Genomic DNA, 20,321 nt, shown 5'->3' on the forward strand with positions numbered 1-20,321 from the left:
GGGGAGGAAATAGAGTTGTCAGGTGTCTCGCCTTTAAAAAAGTTTCTTTTCAGGCTGTGACTAAATGAAATACATATCTGTAAGAGGTAAAAAACAGGTTTGTGCATAAAGAGCAAGTAAATTACATAGATTGCTATATTTACTTTACATTGTGAAACTCAACTGCATGTTCTTAGAATCCAGTGTGATCTTGAGCCCCTCCATATTTCTCTGGAGATATTCACCTGTCAATTAAATGGATAAGAAATTGATCCCCCTTTCTTAACTCCATGTTGGGAAAATATACAAAAGTTTAATTAGGCTTCATTTTATTTAACTTGATTGTTTGTTTTGTTATGTTATGAACTTTAGAATAGAACAGAAACATTACAAGTGAAAGATATTTTTATCCATATGGGTTGTATTAATGATGGAAGCATAACAGATTTAGTTTGAACTTCAGTGCTTTCTTGACTAATTCCACCCTTCTCCAAATAAAATACACTCATGCTGTATTCAAATAACATTGGTTTAATGTGAGCACAGTTTTGTTGGTTTCTAATTACCTTTGTAGAGCATAACTTTAAATTACAGTGGTACCTCTGGTTAAGAACTTAATTCGTTCCGGAGGTCTGTTCTTAACCTGAAACTGTTCTTAACCTGAGGTACCACTTTAGCTAATGGGGCCTGCCACTGAGCCACTGCCACACAATTTCTGTTCTCATCCTGAAGCAAAGTTCTTAACCCGAGGTACTATTTCTGGGTTAGCGGAGTCTAACCTGAAGCGTCTGTAACCTGAAGTGTCTGTAACCCGAGGTACCACTGTACAATGTATCTATACTGTGCTTATTTTTCTCATCCTTCTAAGAACCACAAAAAAACTCTTTATAGTGATATTCTATGTTTTGTGTGTTACGGTTCTGAAATTCAAGACATGTATTAGCAACATCAAATCTGTGTCTTGTAAAATATACTTGTGTAATTTAACATTATTTTTTTATTTAAAAAAAATCTATGGGTTCACTGCTATTGGTTTCCAGTGCAAAAGCTAAGAGATCTGCTTCTTTGAAAATTACCTACGACTGGACGTTTTTGAATGGAGAGAAAATGGAGAAAATATCTCTTTATATATATATTATTTTCTGAGGCCATTAGAATACCAGAGTGTGTAGAAACCAACCTCGTATGTTTGTAGCTCAGATTCTTAAAATTATTTTCTCTACTTAATGTAATTACTGAACTTGGTCTAAATGAAACACTCTTACCCTAAAGTAGGAGGGGAAACGTAATTGCTGGTCAGCACTATGTAATTTCAAAGGTGGGGCAACAGTGGGACAGTTATTGGAATACAGGGGAGAATACACACATATACACATTAAGTATTGGCCCCTGACATAATACTTATCTAGTTATCATCTAACTGATTGAGTGAAAAGCCATTAGTACGTAATGCGTTTTTTTAAAGCTTGTGTTTTCAGAACACTCACTCTCTCTTTCTCTCCCTATATATAACATGTATTTTTAATGGTAATTCTTTGACTTCTATGCCTCCAGTCAATTCACTTGGTAGAATAAAGATAGTTGTTTACTACCGTTAATTTATTTCAAATACTCTAGCATTATTTTAGTTCATAGAACACTCCAATAGCAAAGCAAAATAGAAACAAAACTAATGCTCATTTGCTAAAAATATAAATTCTAGACAATGCTTTTTGGTGCGGTGGGGGAGAAGGAAAGTCAAATGCACCAAAAAGTATCAGTTGCAACAGACTTGTCAGTAACCTCTAACCAATGTATTTCACTTCAACAGCTACCGTAATTTTAACAAAATGTTTTTAAATTACTTTATATGCAACATTCTTAGGAGTGTTTTTCATAAACTGAGTTTGTTCTGGCTTTTAAGTCCCTACATACCTAATACAATCTCTTCCAAACTCAGATTGGTTTGATTTTCTTGGACAGATCTAAGAGAAGTTTGCAGTCTTCTTATTTCTGTGGGTACAATCCCCAGAAATGTTTTTACTATGAAAGCTCTGTTATAATAAATGGAACTTGTGTTCTGCCCAGCATGTTTTAACATTAATATAGGAGATGTAGGAGATGTTCTCATTATCTTCTGCTTACAGGCAATGTTTTAAATTTTTATGTTACTTAAACTGTGCATCTATAAAGAATATGATAAAAGTCCAAATAAAAACTTACTGTTGGACACTTTAATTCACTAAAGTGATGACAGTCAAACAGTTTTTAGTACCAACTTTAAGAACATCATTAGGGAACACTTTTTACATAGTGCTGGTTGGCAGATTTCTTTGATTTTGTATGAAAAACAATATTAGCGACCTCTTAGAATGTTATAGAAATGATTCTATAGAATGTTCTAGAATGTTATAGAAATGTAACTATAACACCTTGAAATATAGCATCCAATAATTAACATCTGCCAGTTATAAAAAAATCTAGTTAAATCTAATTTTAATCTATTATTAATTATGTGAAATAGGCTACCAAAGGATTCTGTAAAGGAGATAATATTTTAGGCAATTTTATCTGAATTGACATTGCCAGAGTTTCCATGAATCATACATGTAGTCTGGAAGCATTTGGATTGTTGAGTTTATATTTGCAGTAGTGAAATGAAAGCAAAAATTGATTAGCCTAATCTAAAGAGAGTTCAAGCATTGAAAGCAGGTGTAAATCAAATGTGCACTTGGTTGTAGGGGACATACATCTGTATTTCTTTCAATGGGATGTACATTCAGATGCACATCTGGGTTCAAACTGAACATCCACGTTTTGTCTAAACTGCTTATTTAAAATATTTCCTAGTTGCTCTGGGAAAGCCACAAGTCTTGGAGCTACTTGCAAAATAATATTAATAAAATTCTTCATGTTGATCATGTTATAAGCTGCTAAGATGAAAAATAAGTTAGCATTTTGTATCATAATAGACAGTGGGGGTTTTTCTTCTCCATGTTGAATGCCTTCAATTTCTACCAAATATTATTTATCAAAGTTTTCAAAGATAAGATTTAAAATAGCCCTTGAAGTACTTTCCTTAATTTAGCCATTATTGCACAAACTATGCAGATTTTAAGAATATATGTTTGTGTAAATTTCCTACCATATTCCTGTCGTAAATTAATCCTATATTTAACTTTGTGGGCAGTGTATGTGTGTGTTGTGTTACAATGAATGGTTATATGAATGAGTGATGCAATGAAGAGGAATAGGCAGAAGGTGGTTAAAGGGACAGGGCATAAAGAAAAGAGAAAACAAAACATCGCTTCTTACATTCTTACAAGTTGATGGAATTGCTGCTTAATTGTTATGGTTGGCGTTCTGTTTAATTTGATTTTAGAAGGTGGTATCTAATATTTGAACATTTTATTGTGTTTTGTATAAAAAATTCTGAGCTAATCGGGGATGGAAAATATCTGGAATGGACTCTAAAAATACACAGAATGGGAGTGGAAGGCAGACTTCTGGACATTTTTTGTATATTAGATCATTCTTAAGAATGGAAAATAATTGGGGAGTAAAGTTCATGATTTTTTAAGTGAATTGCCAGAGTGTTCAGTTTTTAAAGTTTTTTTTTTTAAAAAAAAAAATATTTTTGTTGCGTCCAAAACATAGTTTCCCTTTTGGTCAAAGGGGGGTGGCAGTAATGTGACCTGAGTGCCATAACATATCTATATTTAAAACTCTATGAAAACTGAGGCCAGACATTTCTGATGCTACCGTAAGTACCATTGGGGGAATTGCTCTTGAAGGCAAATACCAAAGCATGGATTTTCCTTAGGACTGTAGAGTGGGAAGAAAGGGTTGTTCTCCACACATTCTGTGATTTTGATCATTATCCCCGCCCTTCAGTTGATGTTATATGCAAGTTAAAACAAAAAATGCGCTCCTTGGCATGTCATATTTGGCTCTGAAATAATGGGAAGTGAAACATGGACAAGATGGTTGTAATATTAAAACTTTCTTACTAAATAGCACAGCAATACTTATTTTCAGGTAAACATTCATAGGATATTGTGCTTTAAAATGGGTTGTAGACCCAGGAAAGAAGTTGTTAAAGAGAATTCATTTTTAAAAAGTATTTTCTCCCTTTACAGCAACCTGAGCTTTTCTATATCAAACCTGTAGTGCACGGGATGGTACTGAAAGAAATTATTTTGTTTCATATAGGTTTCTTCTGACCAGATGAACAGCACTTCAAATGAAAGAGAAATAACTTGTCTCTATTGTAATTAAACACGAGACAAGCACAGTGAGCTATCCGTGTCTTTGTTGATTTCCCACCTTTCCCCCATAATAAGGATAGGTACTGCCAATGGCAATGTAGTTTTCATAAAAAAATAATATTCAACTTCAAGTATCTGAAAAGTGTAAAGAAACTGGGCTCATTTTTGTGACGGCATATCTGATGTTCATATAAAACCTCCTTTGCAGTGTAGTTTTAAAAAACAGCAAAACCACATCACTGTTCAGCCAAATTCTTGTCTAGAAAAATTCATCCTGGATTAAATGTTTACGGATGAATTATTAAACCTCAAAAACATGAGTTAGTAGTGGAAATTTCTTCCAAATCCTTGAGGTAGCTATGGCAACACAATTTGTCCCCTCTTATTAAATGGTAATATTATTACACAAATTCACTTAAATGTCATCAGCTCAACTAAAAAGGACTACCAATAAATTCTGTTTCTTATAACAGGATTCATTAAATCTCTTTTTAAAATAAAGGTTATGCCTACATAGACAGCTTGTGATATACAGGGCAACAACATAAAATCTATGTGTATAGGACATGCATTAAAGATTGGGATAGAGTCTATTATCTCTAAAATGGAATTATTATGCTCAAGGGTAACGTTCTGATGAAATGTTTCTTCTTGAATGTTAGGGCTGGAGGAAAATGCCATATAACCTGACCAAACCTGCTTCAAAGCCACCTGGTTTCCATTTTGCTAGCTCAACACTTCGTTACATCTTATAAGTTTAATCATTTATGACATTTCAGTGCACTTAGATTGCATTGTGGATTTCAGATTTCTCCTTAAGTAGATCTTCTTTCCATTATGTGAATTATCGGAAATATATTTTACATACTCTTGAGAACTTTGCCTGTTGAAGTACATCTGGTCAGCTGCTAGGTATAAACCAGCCTCTTCTCTAACACATATTTCAAAGAGGCCTAGTTGACTTCATTCTGTTATCCTTAATGAGACAGTTTCCTGATCAGTAGTAACCTCTACTGACATATCTTGACACATCATGATATATATTTTCCCCCACATCTAATATAGAAAGCCATGTCATAGAGTTACAAGCTTGGTGGATCAGGGGAATTCTGTGGACATAGTGTATCTTGATTTCCCCCCATAATATTCTTTAGGAAAAGCTGGTGAAATGTGGATTGGACGAGATAACTATTAGGTGACTTTGTAACTGGTTGACTGACCAAACCCAAACACTGCTCGCTGACTGTTCTTGTCATCGTGGGAAAAGTACCAAGCGGGGTGCCACAGGATTCTGTCCTGGGTTAATTGTTGTTCAGCATCATCCAAGTTGTTTACAAAGAGGGTATTGAGGGGATGCTCATCCAATTTGCAGATGAGACCAAACTGGGAGGTGTAGTCAGAGTGACAGGATTCAAGATGACCTTAAAAGACTAGAGAACTGGGCCTAAATGAAGAACCAGCTGCACAAATAAATGAAGCGGGACACCTGGCAAACCAGTAGTACATGTGGAAAGGTATCTAGGGGTCTTAGTAGACCACAAGCTTTCCATCAGTCAACAGTGTGATGCGGCAGCAAAAAAACTAATGCAATTCTAGGCCACATCAACAGAAGTATAGTGTGCTGATCAAGGGAAGTCATAGTTGCTCTCTTTTCTGCCTTGGTCAGACCACACCTGGAGTTTAAGAAGGATATTGACACACAGGCTGCTCAGCATATAGGTGACATGCCACAGTAGCTTCCTGTCACAAACCTCTTTCTAGTACATTTCAGATCCCTTTTTAAAGTTCTTATCAGACCATTTATGGGGCTTGTTTTAAGACTGAAAAGCAATGTTGCTAGTAAAAGTTGACAGAAAAATATCAGTAATTCTGAGGTGTGAGATAAATTGTCCATTTATATTCAAAATTTTCTAATGAAAATTTTCTAATGAAAATCCCCCCAAATGTTTTCTGTCATTTCATACTGTATATTAAATATAACATGGCACATTACAAACCAGAACCAGATTTGAGTCGGGAGATCTGGTTTCGAATCCTCCCTCAGCTGTAAATCAAAGGATATTTTTACACTGAGACCCAAGGTAGCTCAAGCTTCAAGTCCAGGTTTGTAATGCAGATGTCTTCTTCTTCTTTGGAGATCACTCGTAGCTGAGTAAGATTGTCTTCCATAAACACAGTTTTAACAATGGGTCCGTAAGTGACTGTGGAGGCCAATTCTGGATCCACACGTCCTTCCACAGTGGCGACATTGGTTTCCAGGCAGGAGTTGATCACGGTGTGGATTTGCCAAGTGTGCCTTCCTCTTAGCACGTTTCACCCTTGCTTCCTGAGTTCAAGTGTCTTCAAAGCCCATGACACCTTTGGTAAAGGCTGTTCTCCAACTGGGGCGCTCGCAGGCCAGTGTTTCCCAGTTGTCAGTATTTATACTACATTTTTAAAGATTTGCCTTGAGACAGTCTTTAAACCTCTTTTGTTGAACACCAGCATTACGCTTTCCATTTTAAAGTTCACAATAGAGTAGTGATCATCACCTTGTCGTGGTGCTTGCATGTTCCTATTACCCTTGTGAGTGAAGCTGTCAGGAATCTAATGCAGATGTAAAACACTCACTGACTCACTTCCCTATGGGCACAGTGTGAGAGGCAATTTAATATTCTTGTGTAAAAGAAAACCAACAATCCAACCAGGGTGACTCCGCAAGTGATCTCTCATATTAACCCATAGCTGCTAAGTCTCCCGTTTTCCCCGGGAAACCCCCGTTTTTAAAGCTGTTTCCTGCTGTCATCCCGAACAGCGAAATATCCCGTAATTCCCCCGGATTTCTTGAGACTGTGCCTGTCTTTGTGAATGTGGTGCTGCACTGCGGTGCTGCTTCCCGTCAACCAACCATACCTCGTCTGCCTCCTCAGCTCTGTGCCCTCCCCTTTCTCTCCTTGCGATTAGCCGCCTTGGCAGAGTCTCCCTCGGTGATTGGTAGCCGGCATGCTAAAGAGGGTTTGGGAGGGAGGAAGAAATCGATAATTCTTTTTAGCTTATTGCCATGCGGCTTGGATTCACAATTCCTTTTCTCCCTCTAAATGCAAGTTCAGGGCTGGGATAGGCAACAGACATCCAGGTCCCCTCTGCCCCTTCCAGAGATCTAATATTTGGTGCCCGAAAACCTGGCTGCGAGTTTGCAACAACCCATTTCCAGAAGCGGTGCAAAGAATGGCAATGATTTAACCAACAAAAAGCAATATGTGGCATTGTTGACACACAACTTCAGAAACCTCTCCTCGGATCCCGACACACACACCCTCGCCGCCCCCCCCCCAATGCAACCCAGCCTCATATTCACCCTAGTTTGACATAGATGTCTCCGAAGCAGAGAAACACGTAGAAAATCCACTTTCGGAAGTTTCTGTGCATGATCTAGGAGGGCATGGAGTGTGCCATATAAAATTGTGCGGGGGGGGGGGCGAGAGAGCGGAGCGGTTGCAAAAGGGATCTTTGCCGATTAAATCCCAGCAGCAGGAAGCCTTTGGGGGATTCTCCAAAGACCTGGCAGGGCGGCACCAAGGCAGCGTTCAAATGATCGGCTCCCCCTGCAACCATGGGGGCCAAAAAACAACAAAGGGGGAAGACAGAAAGAAGTGCTTTTGCACTTTTTTAATTGCAAAAAGCAACCACACCGAGGATCGCGAGGGGAGTCTCCTGGAGAGGAGAGCAGGCGTCACTGCGGATCGACTGCCTCGCCGCAGCCTGGAAGTTCAATGCGTTTCTACTTGTTCTTGCACCACGTATCCTGCGATCTTTAGCTACAGGTAGGAGGATCTCTCTCTCTTGCACTCGCCCGCCTTTCTCCCTCTCTCCGCCGCCGCCGGGCCTGGAGCTTCTTTGGCCGAGGGGGGCTGCTTCAGAAAGCATGGGGCCGACAAGCTTTCCGCGTACCCCGCCACTTTCTCCAGGGAAATCCTCTCTTGACGCTGAATTGGAGCAAATGTCATTTCGCGGAAAACCCGAAACTGGATGTTGAAAACATGAATGGGACGTTTACTTGAATTCAGCGGTAAAGAGCGGGTTTTCCTGGGGGGAAAGTGATGGGGCAAACAGAAGTGCGGAACAGCAGGGACACAGCCACCAGTACTTCAAGAGAGAGAATATGGAATTAAACTGCGACAAGTGGTATTGAAAAACAGTATGGCGCTGTGCTGGTGCTCTCCGTACACAGTTCTAGCCAGTGCTTTTTGTCTAAAAAAATGTTTAGGAGTACTGTACTCTCATTTTGACTCAAGAAAATCACCATTTTATAGTTGAAATCAGGGGGGAAATACAGTAAATGGACAAAAGTAGAAAGATTCACAATATGTTTAGGGGTATGCATTCTCCCCCCCCCCTCCAGTTCCAGCCAGACATCCTGACTGTAATGAGGTCCGCAGTACATGCCACTCAGGGGCTCACCCAAGACAATCCGGCCATAAGGGCGGGGGAGGGGAAGGGTTGCTTGTGTTATAAAAAACCTTCCAGTGGAGGCAACCCCAGAAAATATCCAGGCCTGCTCCAGTTGGACATTACATTTCACCCAATTCTGGGCCAACTGACAGCACCAACCCTGTGAGGAGGAAAAAGTGTGAGGGAATCAGGCACAGATAACACTGGGGATTGTTGCAGTCTCCCAGGTCTTAGTTCAACACTTTTACCACTAAACCCTGCAGTCTTTGTGATTTTGACATCCGAGTCACCACAGCAGCCACAGAGCGCTTCCCTCCGTCACCTCCATAGAGATTGGACCAACTCGCCGCCGCTTCTAGCGCGTACTGAGACAGCGCCACTAACTTTATAACACAGTGCTGCTGGTCCCGTATTTTTCTAACCGGGACTTGGCAGCTATGTATTAACCTACTTCACAAGGTTGCTGTGAAGACAGAATAAGGACGTAAACACTGACTTGAACTCCTGATAAATGATAAATAAATTAGTAGACCAGAGTTATTTGCCTCAAACCAGTTCGGTTCTTTTAGCTTCATTAGAAGTCCTAAGTCCATTGAAAGTCAAATACACAGCTCCAGACTTCTTTCTGTGTATGTGTCCTAATTCAAATCTGTACAGTATAAGTTTTTCCAGTACTGTATTTGAATCTTTTAACTACAGTGTATCAATACGCTTGTTAGCAGCTGGTTTTCTGGATACTTTTATTAAATTCGTATGTTGGCTAAAATGAGCATATGTTTGTCCCTGAAGGAGAAATGCTTGCATTCATTTGAAAGAAAGGAGCATAGATTAAAATAACAGCATTCACAAATATCATTTGAGGTATACCGTGACAATGTCTTTCTAAATGTGTTTGCTGTTAAAAAAGAAACTGCGCTTTGAGTTCTTCGTAATATTTCATTTTCCTTTATTTTTGTCCTTGTGAGGAGAAGCAATTGTTTTAAGAATGTTTTAGTTTAATTGCAGCCAGCAGAAAACAGCCCTGAAGGCAAATTGACAAAGAGTTTATGACGAAAGTGTCTTAATGGTCTCCCTTTTATTCTTTTTGGTTTTGCCTGAAAATACAGGCTGTGAAAGATACCCTGAGCCTATAAACCCTGTTTTTTGGACCACTAGCACTGCTTTCTTATCTGTATTTAATGAGGAAGCTCTAACTACTAAAGGGAGCCATTCACTATCAAAGCTGTGGGTTAGCTCCCCCCACCCTCTCATTCTTTTTAAAAGAGAAGGGTAGGAAGGCATTTAGTTTGGGAAATCTTGTAAAAGAAATTTACTGAGAAAGCATTCTACACAAACGCCCCTTCAAGCAGGAAAAAAAAGTGCTTGACTCTGTTGTGTCTGAAGCTAGAAGGCTTCTCTTTGTAATATTCAAAGGTCAAATTCTCTAATTCTGTTTTGGGACTTGTTTGTGTTGAGTTTTAGCCAGCATTCTCCAGTACACAGTAGTGATTTTTTTTTTAAGCCTCCTCTTCTCTCCCCACACCCAACTGCTGTTTTCAGTCAGTATAAACAGTTCCTTTCCACAATAACATGGTCAAATATAGCAGAGAACCAATTTCTTGGAGAATTGACTCCTCGTGCATTTCTTAACCATTTTTGGAAAGAATTGATCTATCTGTAGATGTAGGAGAGGGAGGCAGTAGCTGTAAATTGAAGTGACATCATATGTATTACTACCATTGATCCGCTTTTAGAATACAGCCAGGATAAAAGGAAATGGCATCAGGGAGGAAGTATGCTCATTTAGGCACTGATCCCAGTGTGATAATGGAGTAATAATAGAAATCACGCCACCGTCAATTGGTTGCTGCATTAGTCCAGGGCACATTTCCCTTTGAGGAGGCTTTCAATGACTTCATTCAAGTGCAGGCTGTAGCAAATGGGATATTCAGCATACCAGCTGTATTCCTTTGGTGATTTGTGTCCTGGCTTAGGGGCGCACTGCAAGTAATGCTGTTGGATGCTCAAGTGCATTTATCTGTGTCACATTTTTATGGCTGTTGAAGGTCAGTAGTCAAATGTTTCAATGACATTTTTTCTAGCATAAATTGTGGACCTGGCATTTATTACATTATGCTAATGCAAGGGTTGACAAATAGTCTCTTTTAGGGTGGGTGGTCTTCTGGGATGAGAGGCCAATGACCTTGTAGAAAGCAGTGAGAAAGCTTGGGAAGAGGCAAGGTTGGTGTTCACTGTGTGTTTTTTATTGGGAAGAAGGAGCCAGGGAAACTGTCAGATAATGCTTTACAAAAAAACCCAAAAAACTCCTGTGCTTGCTTTGTGGAAACTTTCTCAAAACAATTGGCAGCTCAGCACTTTATGACAAAATAAAGAACAATGATTTTGACATTTTAAAATTTAGCTTGTTGTCGGAGGTGAAAAATTACAAAGGTACATGTCTTGTTTCTTACCCAGACTCAGTATTTGGAGAACCCAAATCTATGCACAAGCTGTTTAGTAAGACCACACAAAGCTGTTTTATATGGAATCAGACAATCTGTCAATCTAGCAATAGTCTGGTGCTGTGTTTCTTATCTTTTGTTTGACTGCATCTTTTTATATTTGTTGCTCTTTGCAAACTTTATTTTGCATTATTGCATTATTCTAAGTCATATTTGAAATTTAAAGGCTAAGTAATGCAAACTTCAAAAAGCAGGGAGGGTGCATGATCCTGTAGAGAAGTAGAGCATAATTCAGCACGTGTTGTTTGTAACACAGTAACAATGATTTAAAACCTTAATAGTTGCAGTTATAGGATTATTTGACTTTAAAAACCAGAGAGTCTAGTAAGGGTTACCATTTCAGGGGAAATGGCTTTCTAGCTGGCATATGGTGCTGTTCTTTGGAATGTTACAAGATACTTCAGTGTGCTCAATCACAGCGTAATAATTTATGTCCTCTCCCTAGTACGCTTACTTGAAAGAACATTTGGTACAAACAATCATGGGAAAATAACTTTATTTTTATGGGATAAAGATGGGTTAGGCTTAGAAGTGTCTGCTTCCCATTGTGTTTCAGTAAAACGCATTTCATACCAGCAGAGGACGCTGTATTTTTTTTATCATACACATGTCAGTTCTTTTTAACTTGCTTTGCTTGTTAAATTTTATGGACTACTTCCTAGCCAAAGCTCTCTGAAATGACCATTGCATATCTTCACTTCTGTTCAGTTGCTCTAGGCTTTTACCAACACTTTGCAGATGTGAAGGTCTCAAAGGCACATGTACCTCCTCATTAGCTTTTATATCAGAAGCAGCTTAGTCACAGCATGTATGCCTAATGGATTGGGTCTGGACTTGGTCTCATGCGGGCAGAAAGGCTCCTTCCATCCATGGAAAGCTTTTGATCCAGCGGAGAGATCCTGGTGGCAGATTAGGAACCCCCTGGAACAGTGTAGTACAGGCACCCCCAAACTTTGGCCCTCCAGATGTTTTGGACTACAATTCCCATCTTCCCTGACCACTGGTCCTGTTAGCTAGGGATCGTGGGAGTTGTAGGACAAAACATCTGGAGGCCACAGGTTGGGGGTGCCTGGTGTAGTAGGTGGTGTTGGAGACTTTCAGGGGGGGGGAAGGATGGTAGGAGAGACCCCAGAGTGGATCCCTGCTCAGGGAATGCTCCCACCAACTGTAAAGAATGTATTGATCCAACCCATTGTATATGGATGATTTTCACTGAAATCATGAAGTAAGCTCACTTGTACAGTAACACTTTTAGAGTTGTGGTGTGGAGTCTATCTTCTACAGCAGGCAGAGCCTGATGATAGGTAAGACGTATTCCCACTCCTCCCCCCCCCCCGGTAGATCTGAAAACATTCCACCACTTTTCAACAGCTGCAATTCAGTCTCACCTTAATTTGAAATGTAACTATCCCACTTTGAGTGCTGACAGCAAACAACTTGTGTTGCCTTCTGTGGAAATACTCTGACGTAGATTATTTGAAAATTGTGGCATTCTGCCCAAAAGGCACTTTCGGTGGTATTGTTGACTTTTGGGAAATATAAGCAAACAGCTGAGAATAGTGTGTGTTGAAGACAAGAAAGTGATAGGAATACAGGAGATACATATCACATGGTTACAGTTGTTTCAAACTGCTGCTGCAGATCAGCCATCATGCATGGAAACCTTTGGTCACATAAACAAATTATGTGTCAATGAAGAAAGCTGATAAATGAAAATCTTGTCACATCAGGTAAACTGATAGTTTTAAGAGAGTTTTTCTTAATGTGATTATTTGGTTGTTTTTGCTTAAATCAGACTATAATGTGAATATAACACTATAGTGATTACAATGTGCATTTCCTTTTGTTTCCTGCATTGCATTCTGCACTAACAATATTCACATGTAGCAATACTGGTGTGAGAGGGTATCTTGCGAATGTCACAAATGTACCTTATGTGAAAATGGACCAAGTTTGTCCTCAAGTACTGGAAGTTTATTGAACTGATTAAAATCTATTCGAAAAGGGTCCCTCATACGCAAAGGAATCAGAGGAAAGAAACACATTTTTCATTGTGATTTTTGGTGCAATCCTATACGTGTCTACTCAGGTATAAGTTCCACTGGTTCAATGAAGCTTACTCCTGGGTCCATGGGTATAACATTGTAGGCTTTGTTGTCTCTATACAAGTTCAGTCCTGGAATAAGTATAAGGCCCAGAAGCCTATTAGCACTCTGTCTTGCTTTATTAATGTTACTAGCTTGCTTGGGCCACGTGTTGCTCTGGGTTTTTGTGTTAAATGGACCTTTTTCTGTTAAATGGATCTTCAGAGTCTCCCTTTAGAGTCCCCTCACCTGCCCTGTCCCAACACTGACCCCCCCCTACTGTAAGTTTCAAAAATAAGACTCCCCCACCCACGTGTGTTTCTGAAAATGTCCCCCCCCCACTGCTTTGGCTGACTCAGGGTCCTACCTCCCCCCCCCATGGCTATGTGTCCCCCCTCCCTTTGTTGTGCTGCATCCCTGTGAGCCCCCTCCCCCGTTGTTGTGCCTCATCCCTGTGATTTCCCCACCCTGTGAAAGGCCCTATTCTGTTTGTTTTTGCCTGTGCCCTACTGGGGAAAGGTGAGGCCTACTCAGTTTTCCCTGCTTCGCAATGCTGCGGCCTATTGAAAATGCTGGGCCTTGTTGCTGCAAAAGGCCGGTTTTCAGTTGGTTGCTGTGGAATTTTGTGATGTCATCTGGCTGTGCAGCTTTGGAGGCGGCAGGGTGCGATCTGCCTTTGTATTGGATGCTGCTGGAATTTTCAGAGCTTCTGGTGGTGACGTCTAATTTGGGCACCACTCTTTGTGTTTAATCATTATTTTAGGTGTGTAAGGTGTGTTTTTTTGGAATTTTTAAAATGCAGATCCCTCCCTGATGTGGAACGTTGTGGCCAAATTTGTTACATTACGGTTCAGCAGTTACAGAGAAAGGCTGTGACCTCCGAGTGCATTGGCAATGCCTACATTTATATATATGTAGATTAGCTAGCCTACTTATACACCCATTAATTTTATTTTGGTTACAGATCTGTCAGCATTAACTCTTAACATGAAATCAAGAACCGGGGGGGGGTGTCACTTCTTGGGGGCATGCATGAAAAATAGCCAACTCTTTGATCTGCTGTGCTTCTAGATTTTTACAGTTGTTCAAAGCCAAAGGCCTATGCCACGAAATACAGAGCTATATGAGGCTCAGTGAGGTAAAGCAAGGACATGTGGTTACCTTGCTTCTACATTTCTCTGCTTTTCTTGGCCGAAGTTAGATCTTTAATTAACTTTCTTTTAAACAATAGCTCCTTGTATGTGTAGCATGTAAGGTGTTTGCCAAAGATACATTTCAAAAGAAACTGCAACTACCCTTCAATTTCTAAATCTTTGGTGCTGTTTCCTTTTAGAAGTGACATTTATTAGATGGTGTTATGCAGCATTTGAAATTCAATTTACATTCAGAAGTAATTCCCTTGCCAAGACATTAATTTCCAAGAAGTCTCTCCAGCTTTATAGTTTTAGTTTAGGTTCCCTGCGTCCTCAACACAGTTAATCTTTAACACCTACCGGTATCTGCTAAACGTGGGAGAGCCAACATGGAGACCTCCAGATATAGTGGACAGCAACTCTCATTGGCTGAGTCTTGCATAACCAATGGTCTGCATTGGGAGTCATAGTCCAAAACACCTGCAGCACACAATGTTGGGCACCCCCTGCTAAACTTTTAAGGTGATGGTGGCGCTGTGGGTTAAACCACAGAGTCTAGGGCTTGCTGATCCGAAGGTCGGCGGTTCGAATCCCTGCAATGGGGTGAACTCCCGTTGCTCAGTCCCAGCTCCTGCCCACCTAGCAGTTAGAAAGCACATCAAAGTGCAAGTAGATAAATAGGGACCACTCTGGTGGGAAGGTAAACAGCGTTTCCGTGCGCTGCTTTGGTTCGCCAGAAGCAGCTTTGTCATGCTGGCCACATGACCCGGAAGCTGTCTGCAGACAAATGCTGGCTCCCTCGGCCTACAGAGTGAGATGAGCGCCGCAACCCCAGAGTCGGACACGACTGGACCTGATGGTCAGGGGCCCCCTTACCTTTACCTAAAGTTGAAGTAAACTTAAGGGAGGGGATAAATGCCTATGTTTAAAATACTGCTGCCTTTAACAACTATTTATTTTATGTTTTCTTACTGGTGCATTTCTGATTTCCAAGAAACAAATAGTTTCCTTCATGATCCCAAGCGTGATTACACAAAAGCAAGTTCCATTGAGTTTAGTGGCCGTTTGCTTTGTAGTATGTGTGCTTAGGGTTGCAGCTTTAAACATGCACATGTGTGCATATGTGCTCACATATATTTAAGAAATATATATTTAAGTACAGTATTTTAATGCATCATCACACAAACGCTGAGAAACAAGGGTCAGTTTCGGATGACCACGCCAAGCCAGTCAGGTTCATGCACCACCACAGGGGTTTTGTTTTGGCACTATTATGGCTAGTAAAATGCTTGGGGGCACATGCATGCAGTAAACTCAGCTGAGGCTGGAGAAGCTGGAAGTCAGCTCGGACTAGGTTTCTCAGTCAGCTGCCATGTACTGAAGTAGTTGTGTAAATTGGCCCTTTCAGATGCCATTCAGAGACTCAAAAAACAAATCATTCTATAAACCTGGCATGTCATCTCTTAAATTTAAGGAGACTAACAAAGAATGATTGCAGGTTACAAAGTGATGAGAAATTTATATTTACCTGAGGATATGTAGAGGCTAGTCAATGAGCACAAAATCATCTGTCCCTTCATGGCATATTCATACAAAAGACACTCTTAATTAAATGAAAATGGCTCAGGACCACAACACCTCAAGGACCCCAAGAGGTCCAGAGGGTGGCAAACCGGGAACGGGCCTTCTCTGCAGTGGCTCCCCGTTTTGGACTGCTGTCCCTGAGGAGGCTTTCCTGGCACCTTCATTACATATCTTTAGGCACTAGGAGAAAACATTTTTCTATAACCAGGCCTTTGGCTGGCTGGCTGAACATTCTGTGGTCTCTAAATGTGTTTGTGGGAGGAGGGTTATTGGGTTTTTTTGTTTTTGTTTTATTATGTAAATTGTGTTCTCATTTTGTGTTTTTAATGTTGTGAACTGCTCTGTGATATTCAGATGATATTCAGATATTCACATATTTAAACAGCTACCACCACCACCAGACTGGTGAGGAACCAAGGCAAATGGAAAGAGAAAGCAATGATTTCTCCCAGATATTTGTCAGATAGGGAGTTCATTCCATAGTATTTTTTATTGCGAATGAGCTTAATCTTCAGGGTTTGGGACATTTGAGTAACCAAAAATGTCTAGGATAATCAGCTATTTCCTTGTTCCCTTTTTGTTTTAAGGGTGACACCAGTGAAGAAAATCATAATATGATCAGGACTGCAAGCGATACAGGGTTATTCTAAGAATCTGAAAAGTGGGCCTGATGCTTAAATCTGTTGTTGTTTTTTTCATCTGGTTTGACAGATTATCTGTACAGTATCTGTACAGTATTGATTTTAAGTGGGAATTTGTGGGTTAATGCAATCAACCTATCCATATGGAGTCAGTGTTCTTTATTTGTTAGAATTTGATCCCCATACCAAAATATAGTAAGTATAGGTATACTAGGCAAAGTCATCACACAAAAAGATCTGGAAGCATTTCAACAGTTGGTGTTCAGATGTGATAAAGTGGGATTACTGAGTAATATCATGCTTCTCGTTTGCATGCACAAGCTTATTTCTACACATGGCATTTTTTATTTTCTTTTTTATGCTGTAGACTTGTAGAGGATAAATAAGAAAACCTTTACAGGACATTCAGGACCCAGAATTTCCAGATCAAATGATATTTTCTGGTAGCTGACATGTATTAGTACCGTACTTTAGTTTTCAATGAATTATTTATTTTTCCATCCGATAAAAACAGAGTAAATGGAACACTTAAGCTCCATCAGACGTTTTCCTTCAGATTACCTGAACTTAAATTCTTAGCCCTTTTTGTCTGCCAACATAAGATGGCTGCAGTCCTTTGCACACTTACCTGTGAGTAAGGCTCATTGAACACAGTGGGACTTGTTTCTGAGTAAATAGGCATATAATTGCACCATAAAAGATGCAAGTGTATGCATATTTCATCAATTGTTGTACAACTGAAAGGGAATTTGGGCAACTTTGCACTAGAAATGTACCATCACAATATGTACTTGTCTGCCGCCAAGCTTGTTTTTGTTTCTCAGTCATACAAACGAATACTTCATATCATAAAACTGACAGACCTCTGTCTAGTTCAGCAGTCTTCTGTGTTTCTGAGCTTTCGGGGACTGATGCAGTGTAACTTGCACACTTGTTTTTCTGCATTTATCAGATCAGAGTCACAAGCATATGTATGCCATAAAACCCAATAAACTTTAAAAACATTTCATTAAGATAAATATGGTTTTCATCTAATCTAAATATTGAATGAGAAACCACGGTAGATATGAGAAACCACGGTAGATAAGTTTTGATTAGCCTTTTGGACAGAGTATTTTGGAATATAGAAAATATAAGGCTTTTCAGAAATGAACTACAATAAACTGTTCCTGAATTTCAAGCACATGATATAATTACACAGGTTATCTCAGACTATTCACTGTCTAGTCTCTTTTAGTCAAATTATACACTAAGCAATTAAAAAAAAAACCCTCACAAGCTATTTATTTTCTTCTAGCTTTCCCCAGACCAGCTGGTCTTACTTCTGGAGTGCCTCTTGGAAAAGAAGACATTATGTTCAAGAACGCTGGAGTGCTTACAGAAAACTTACCACCTCCGTGAGCAGGATGCAGAGGTAATCCAGTTACAGGCATAGTGAGCTCATAAACTTGGCAAATAAGGCAGTAAAGGTAAAGGGACCCCTGACCATTAGGTCCAGTTGTGACCGACTCTGGGGTTGTGGCACTCATCTGGTGTTATTGGCTGAGGGAGCTGGCATACAGCTTCCAGGTCATGTGGCCAGCATGACAAAGCCGCTTCTGGCGAACCAGAGCAGCGCACGGAAACGCCGTTTACCTTCCCGCTGTAACGGCACCTATTTATCTACTTGCACCGAGCAGCGGGAGCTCACCCCGTCGCAGGGATTCGAACCGCTGACCTTCTGAGCAGCAAGCCCTAGGCTCTGTGGTTTAACCCACAGCGCCACCCGCGTGGGAATATTCCCATTATGATACATCAAGAGTTAATCTGAATTTTTTAAATAAATGAAAAAGTCTAAGTCTATCCTGGAGGCAGTATAGGCAGTGCATAGGTTGTATTTACTGCTTTCAGCTATGCAATTTTAATCAACTTTTGATTAAGCATGTGTGTACATGTATGATCCCATGGTTAGGTTAGTACAGCCAAGTCTCATCTTTGTCTTTTGAGTTTGAAAAATCACTCACCAAGAGAAGGTTTTTTAAAAATAATAATAATATATATCTCACATTGGTGTTCAGTGCTTTCTGTGATGCAATACCTGCTCATATTTGTCCAGTGCTTAATTGTTTAATGCTTGTGTTCAGCCATGATCAAGAATTGTAGTGCACAAATGTTAGGCTGAGCATTTGTTTTTATCTTAATTTTTGGTTTTTATTGGTACAATAGGCATACAAAAGACATAGAGATTACAACAAATCATTGAGTCTCTCTCCCTTTCTCCCCCACTCGCCAGGGGTATCTGATTGTATATCCACATACAGTCGTACCTCGGGTTGCGAACACCTCGGGTTACGAACAACCCGGGTTACAAACTTCGCAAACCCGGAAGTATTTTCGCCCCGTACCTCCTGAGGGACTATGAGGGACTTCTGCTTAGAAAAAAGAGGAATAAATGCATCATAATGCTGTACAGCTGTAAAGAAGCTTACCCAATTTCTGTTCTTCATTGCACCCAGCACATATAGATTTCACTCTTGCTGAGCTCCCCCTCCCACAGCCCTCTGAGATTAGAAAACACTGATAAAACCATTCCTTATGATTATACAGTAAGCCTGAAAATCACAACGGAGCTCTTGCTCTGTGCTCTCTCCCTACTCAAGTGTTTGCTATCCCTTCTCCTGTCATCCCACCTGGCATTATGGTACACTGAGGGGGGAAATATTTGATCCCCTGCTAAATTTGCCCGTTTGCCCCCTGACGAAGAAATGACCAGTCCATAATTTTAATGGTAGGTTTATTGTAGCTGTGAGAGACAGAATAACAACAGGAAAACCCCCAGAAACCCAGAAGACAAAAGTCAGAGATTGATGTGCATTATAATGAGTGAAATGCGTAAGTATTTGATCCCTTTGCAAAAGATGACTTAGTACTTGGTGGCAAAACCCTTGTTGACAATTACAGAGGTCAGACGTTTCTTGTAGGTGGCCGCCAGGTTTGCACACATCTCAGGAGGTATTTTGTCTCACTCTTCTTTTTATATTGCAGTGGTTAGAACTGAATATGGCAGGGGAAGTAGCCATTATAATTGTAGTAATTTGTTTTTTTGTGGGTTCTGGAGTGCTAGCATGAGCTTTTGCAGATCAGAACATCAAATTTAAAACTACACAATTCAAAAAATTCTTCTTTCTCCAAGGAAATGCTCAGTGTAATATGGTAATAGTCGAAAGTTTATTTCAACTTTTATTTGTTTGTTTATATGGTGTTCTGAATGCCAGATTTATTTTTACTTAGCCTAGAAAGTTTCACTTTGCTATTTATAGGAATTAAGATATATTTACGGTATATTTTAATCACACACGAATACCAGAGTAATGTCAGGACTTCTATATCTGGAAGAGAAATAACTGAGGAGGTAAGATCAAAGCTGTAACTCCTCTGTTGCAGTTTCATGCCAGAGAAACTAGGCCTGTGAGATTTTCACACCCTACTGATATTATTATTTTCCCTTTCTACTATAAATTGTGTCAGATTCATGCTACTGAACTTGTATGCAGTTTTGGCCTTCGAAACAAAGTTATAACCTCTGTAGCAGAAACACTACGTCGGCTTTATTTTGCAAGGTGAAATCAAGGGCTTAACTAGACCCTTTAAGAAGGGCAACGAAGATAACATTACCATTAATGTTTCTGCAGCTACTGAATCACAGGCACCTACAACCCTCAAAAGGGAATGTTGCTTTACA

The 20,321-nt window shown here is 40.0% G+C and overlaps 1 protein-coding gene across 6 annotated transcripts in view; it reads left to right on the forward strand.

The window, feature by feature from the left end:
* The window catches only part of AOPEP (aminopeptidase O (putative)), a 194,842-nt gene that overhangs the window by 152,981 nt on the left and 21,540 nt on the right, over positions 1-20,321 (forward strand). For 5 of the 6 annotated variants that reach the window (XR_004691556.2, XM_060280102.1, XM_035099627.2 and 2 more), the window contains one exon: positions 17,898-18,014. The exons of the other annotated variant lie outside the window; for it this stretch is intronic. Coding sequence is in view for 4 of the 5 variants with exons in the window: in XM_060280102.1 (XP_060136085.1) it covers positions 17,898-18,014 (117 nt within the window). In the remaining variant the exon portion in view is untranslated. The remainder of the gene's footprint in view (positions 1-17,897; positions 18,015-20,321) is intronic. 6 annotated transcript variants of the gene reach the window in all.

Source organism: Zootoca vivipara, chromosome 11 (assembly GCF_963506605.1).
Source record: "Zootoca vivipara chromosome 11, rZooViv1.1, whole genome shotgun sequence".
In the NCBI taxonomy this organism is placed as follows: domain Eukaryota; kingdom Metazoa; phylum Chordata; class Lepidosauria; order Squamata; family Lacertidae; genus Zootoca; species Zootoca vivipara.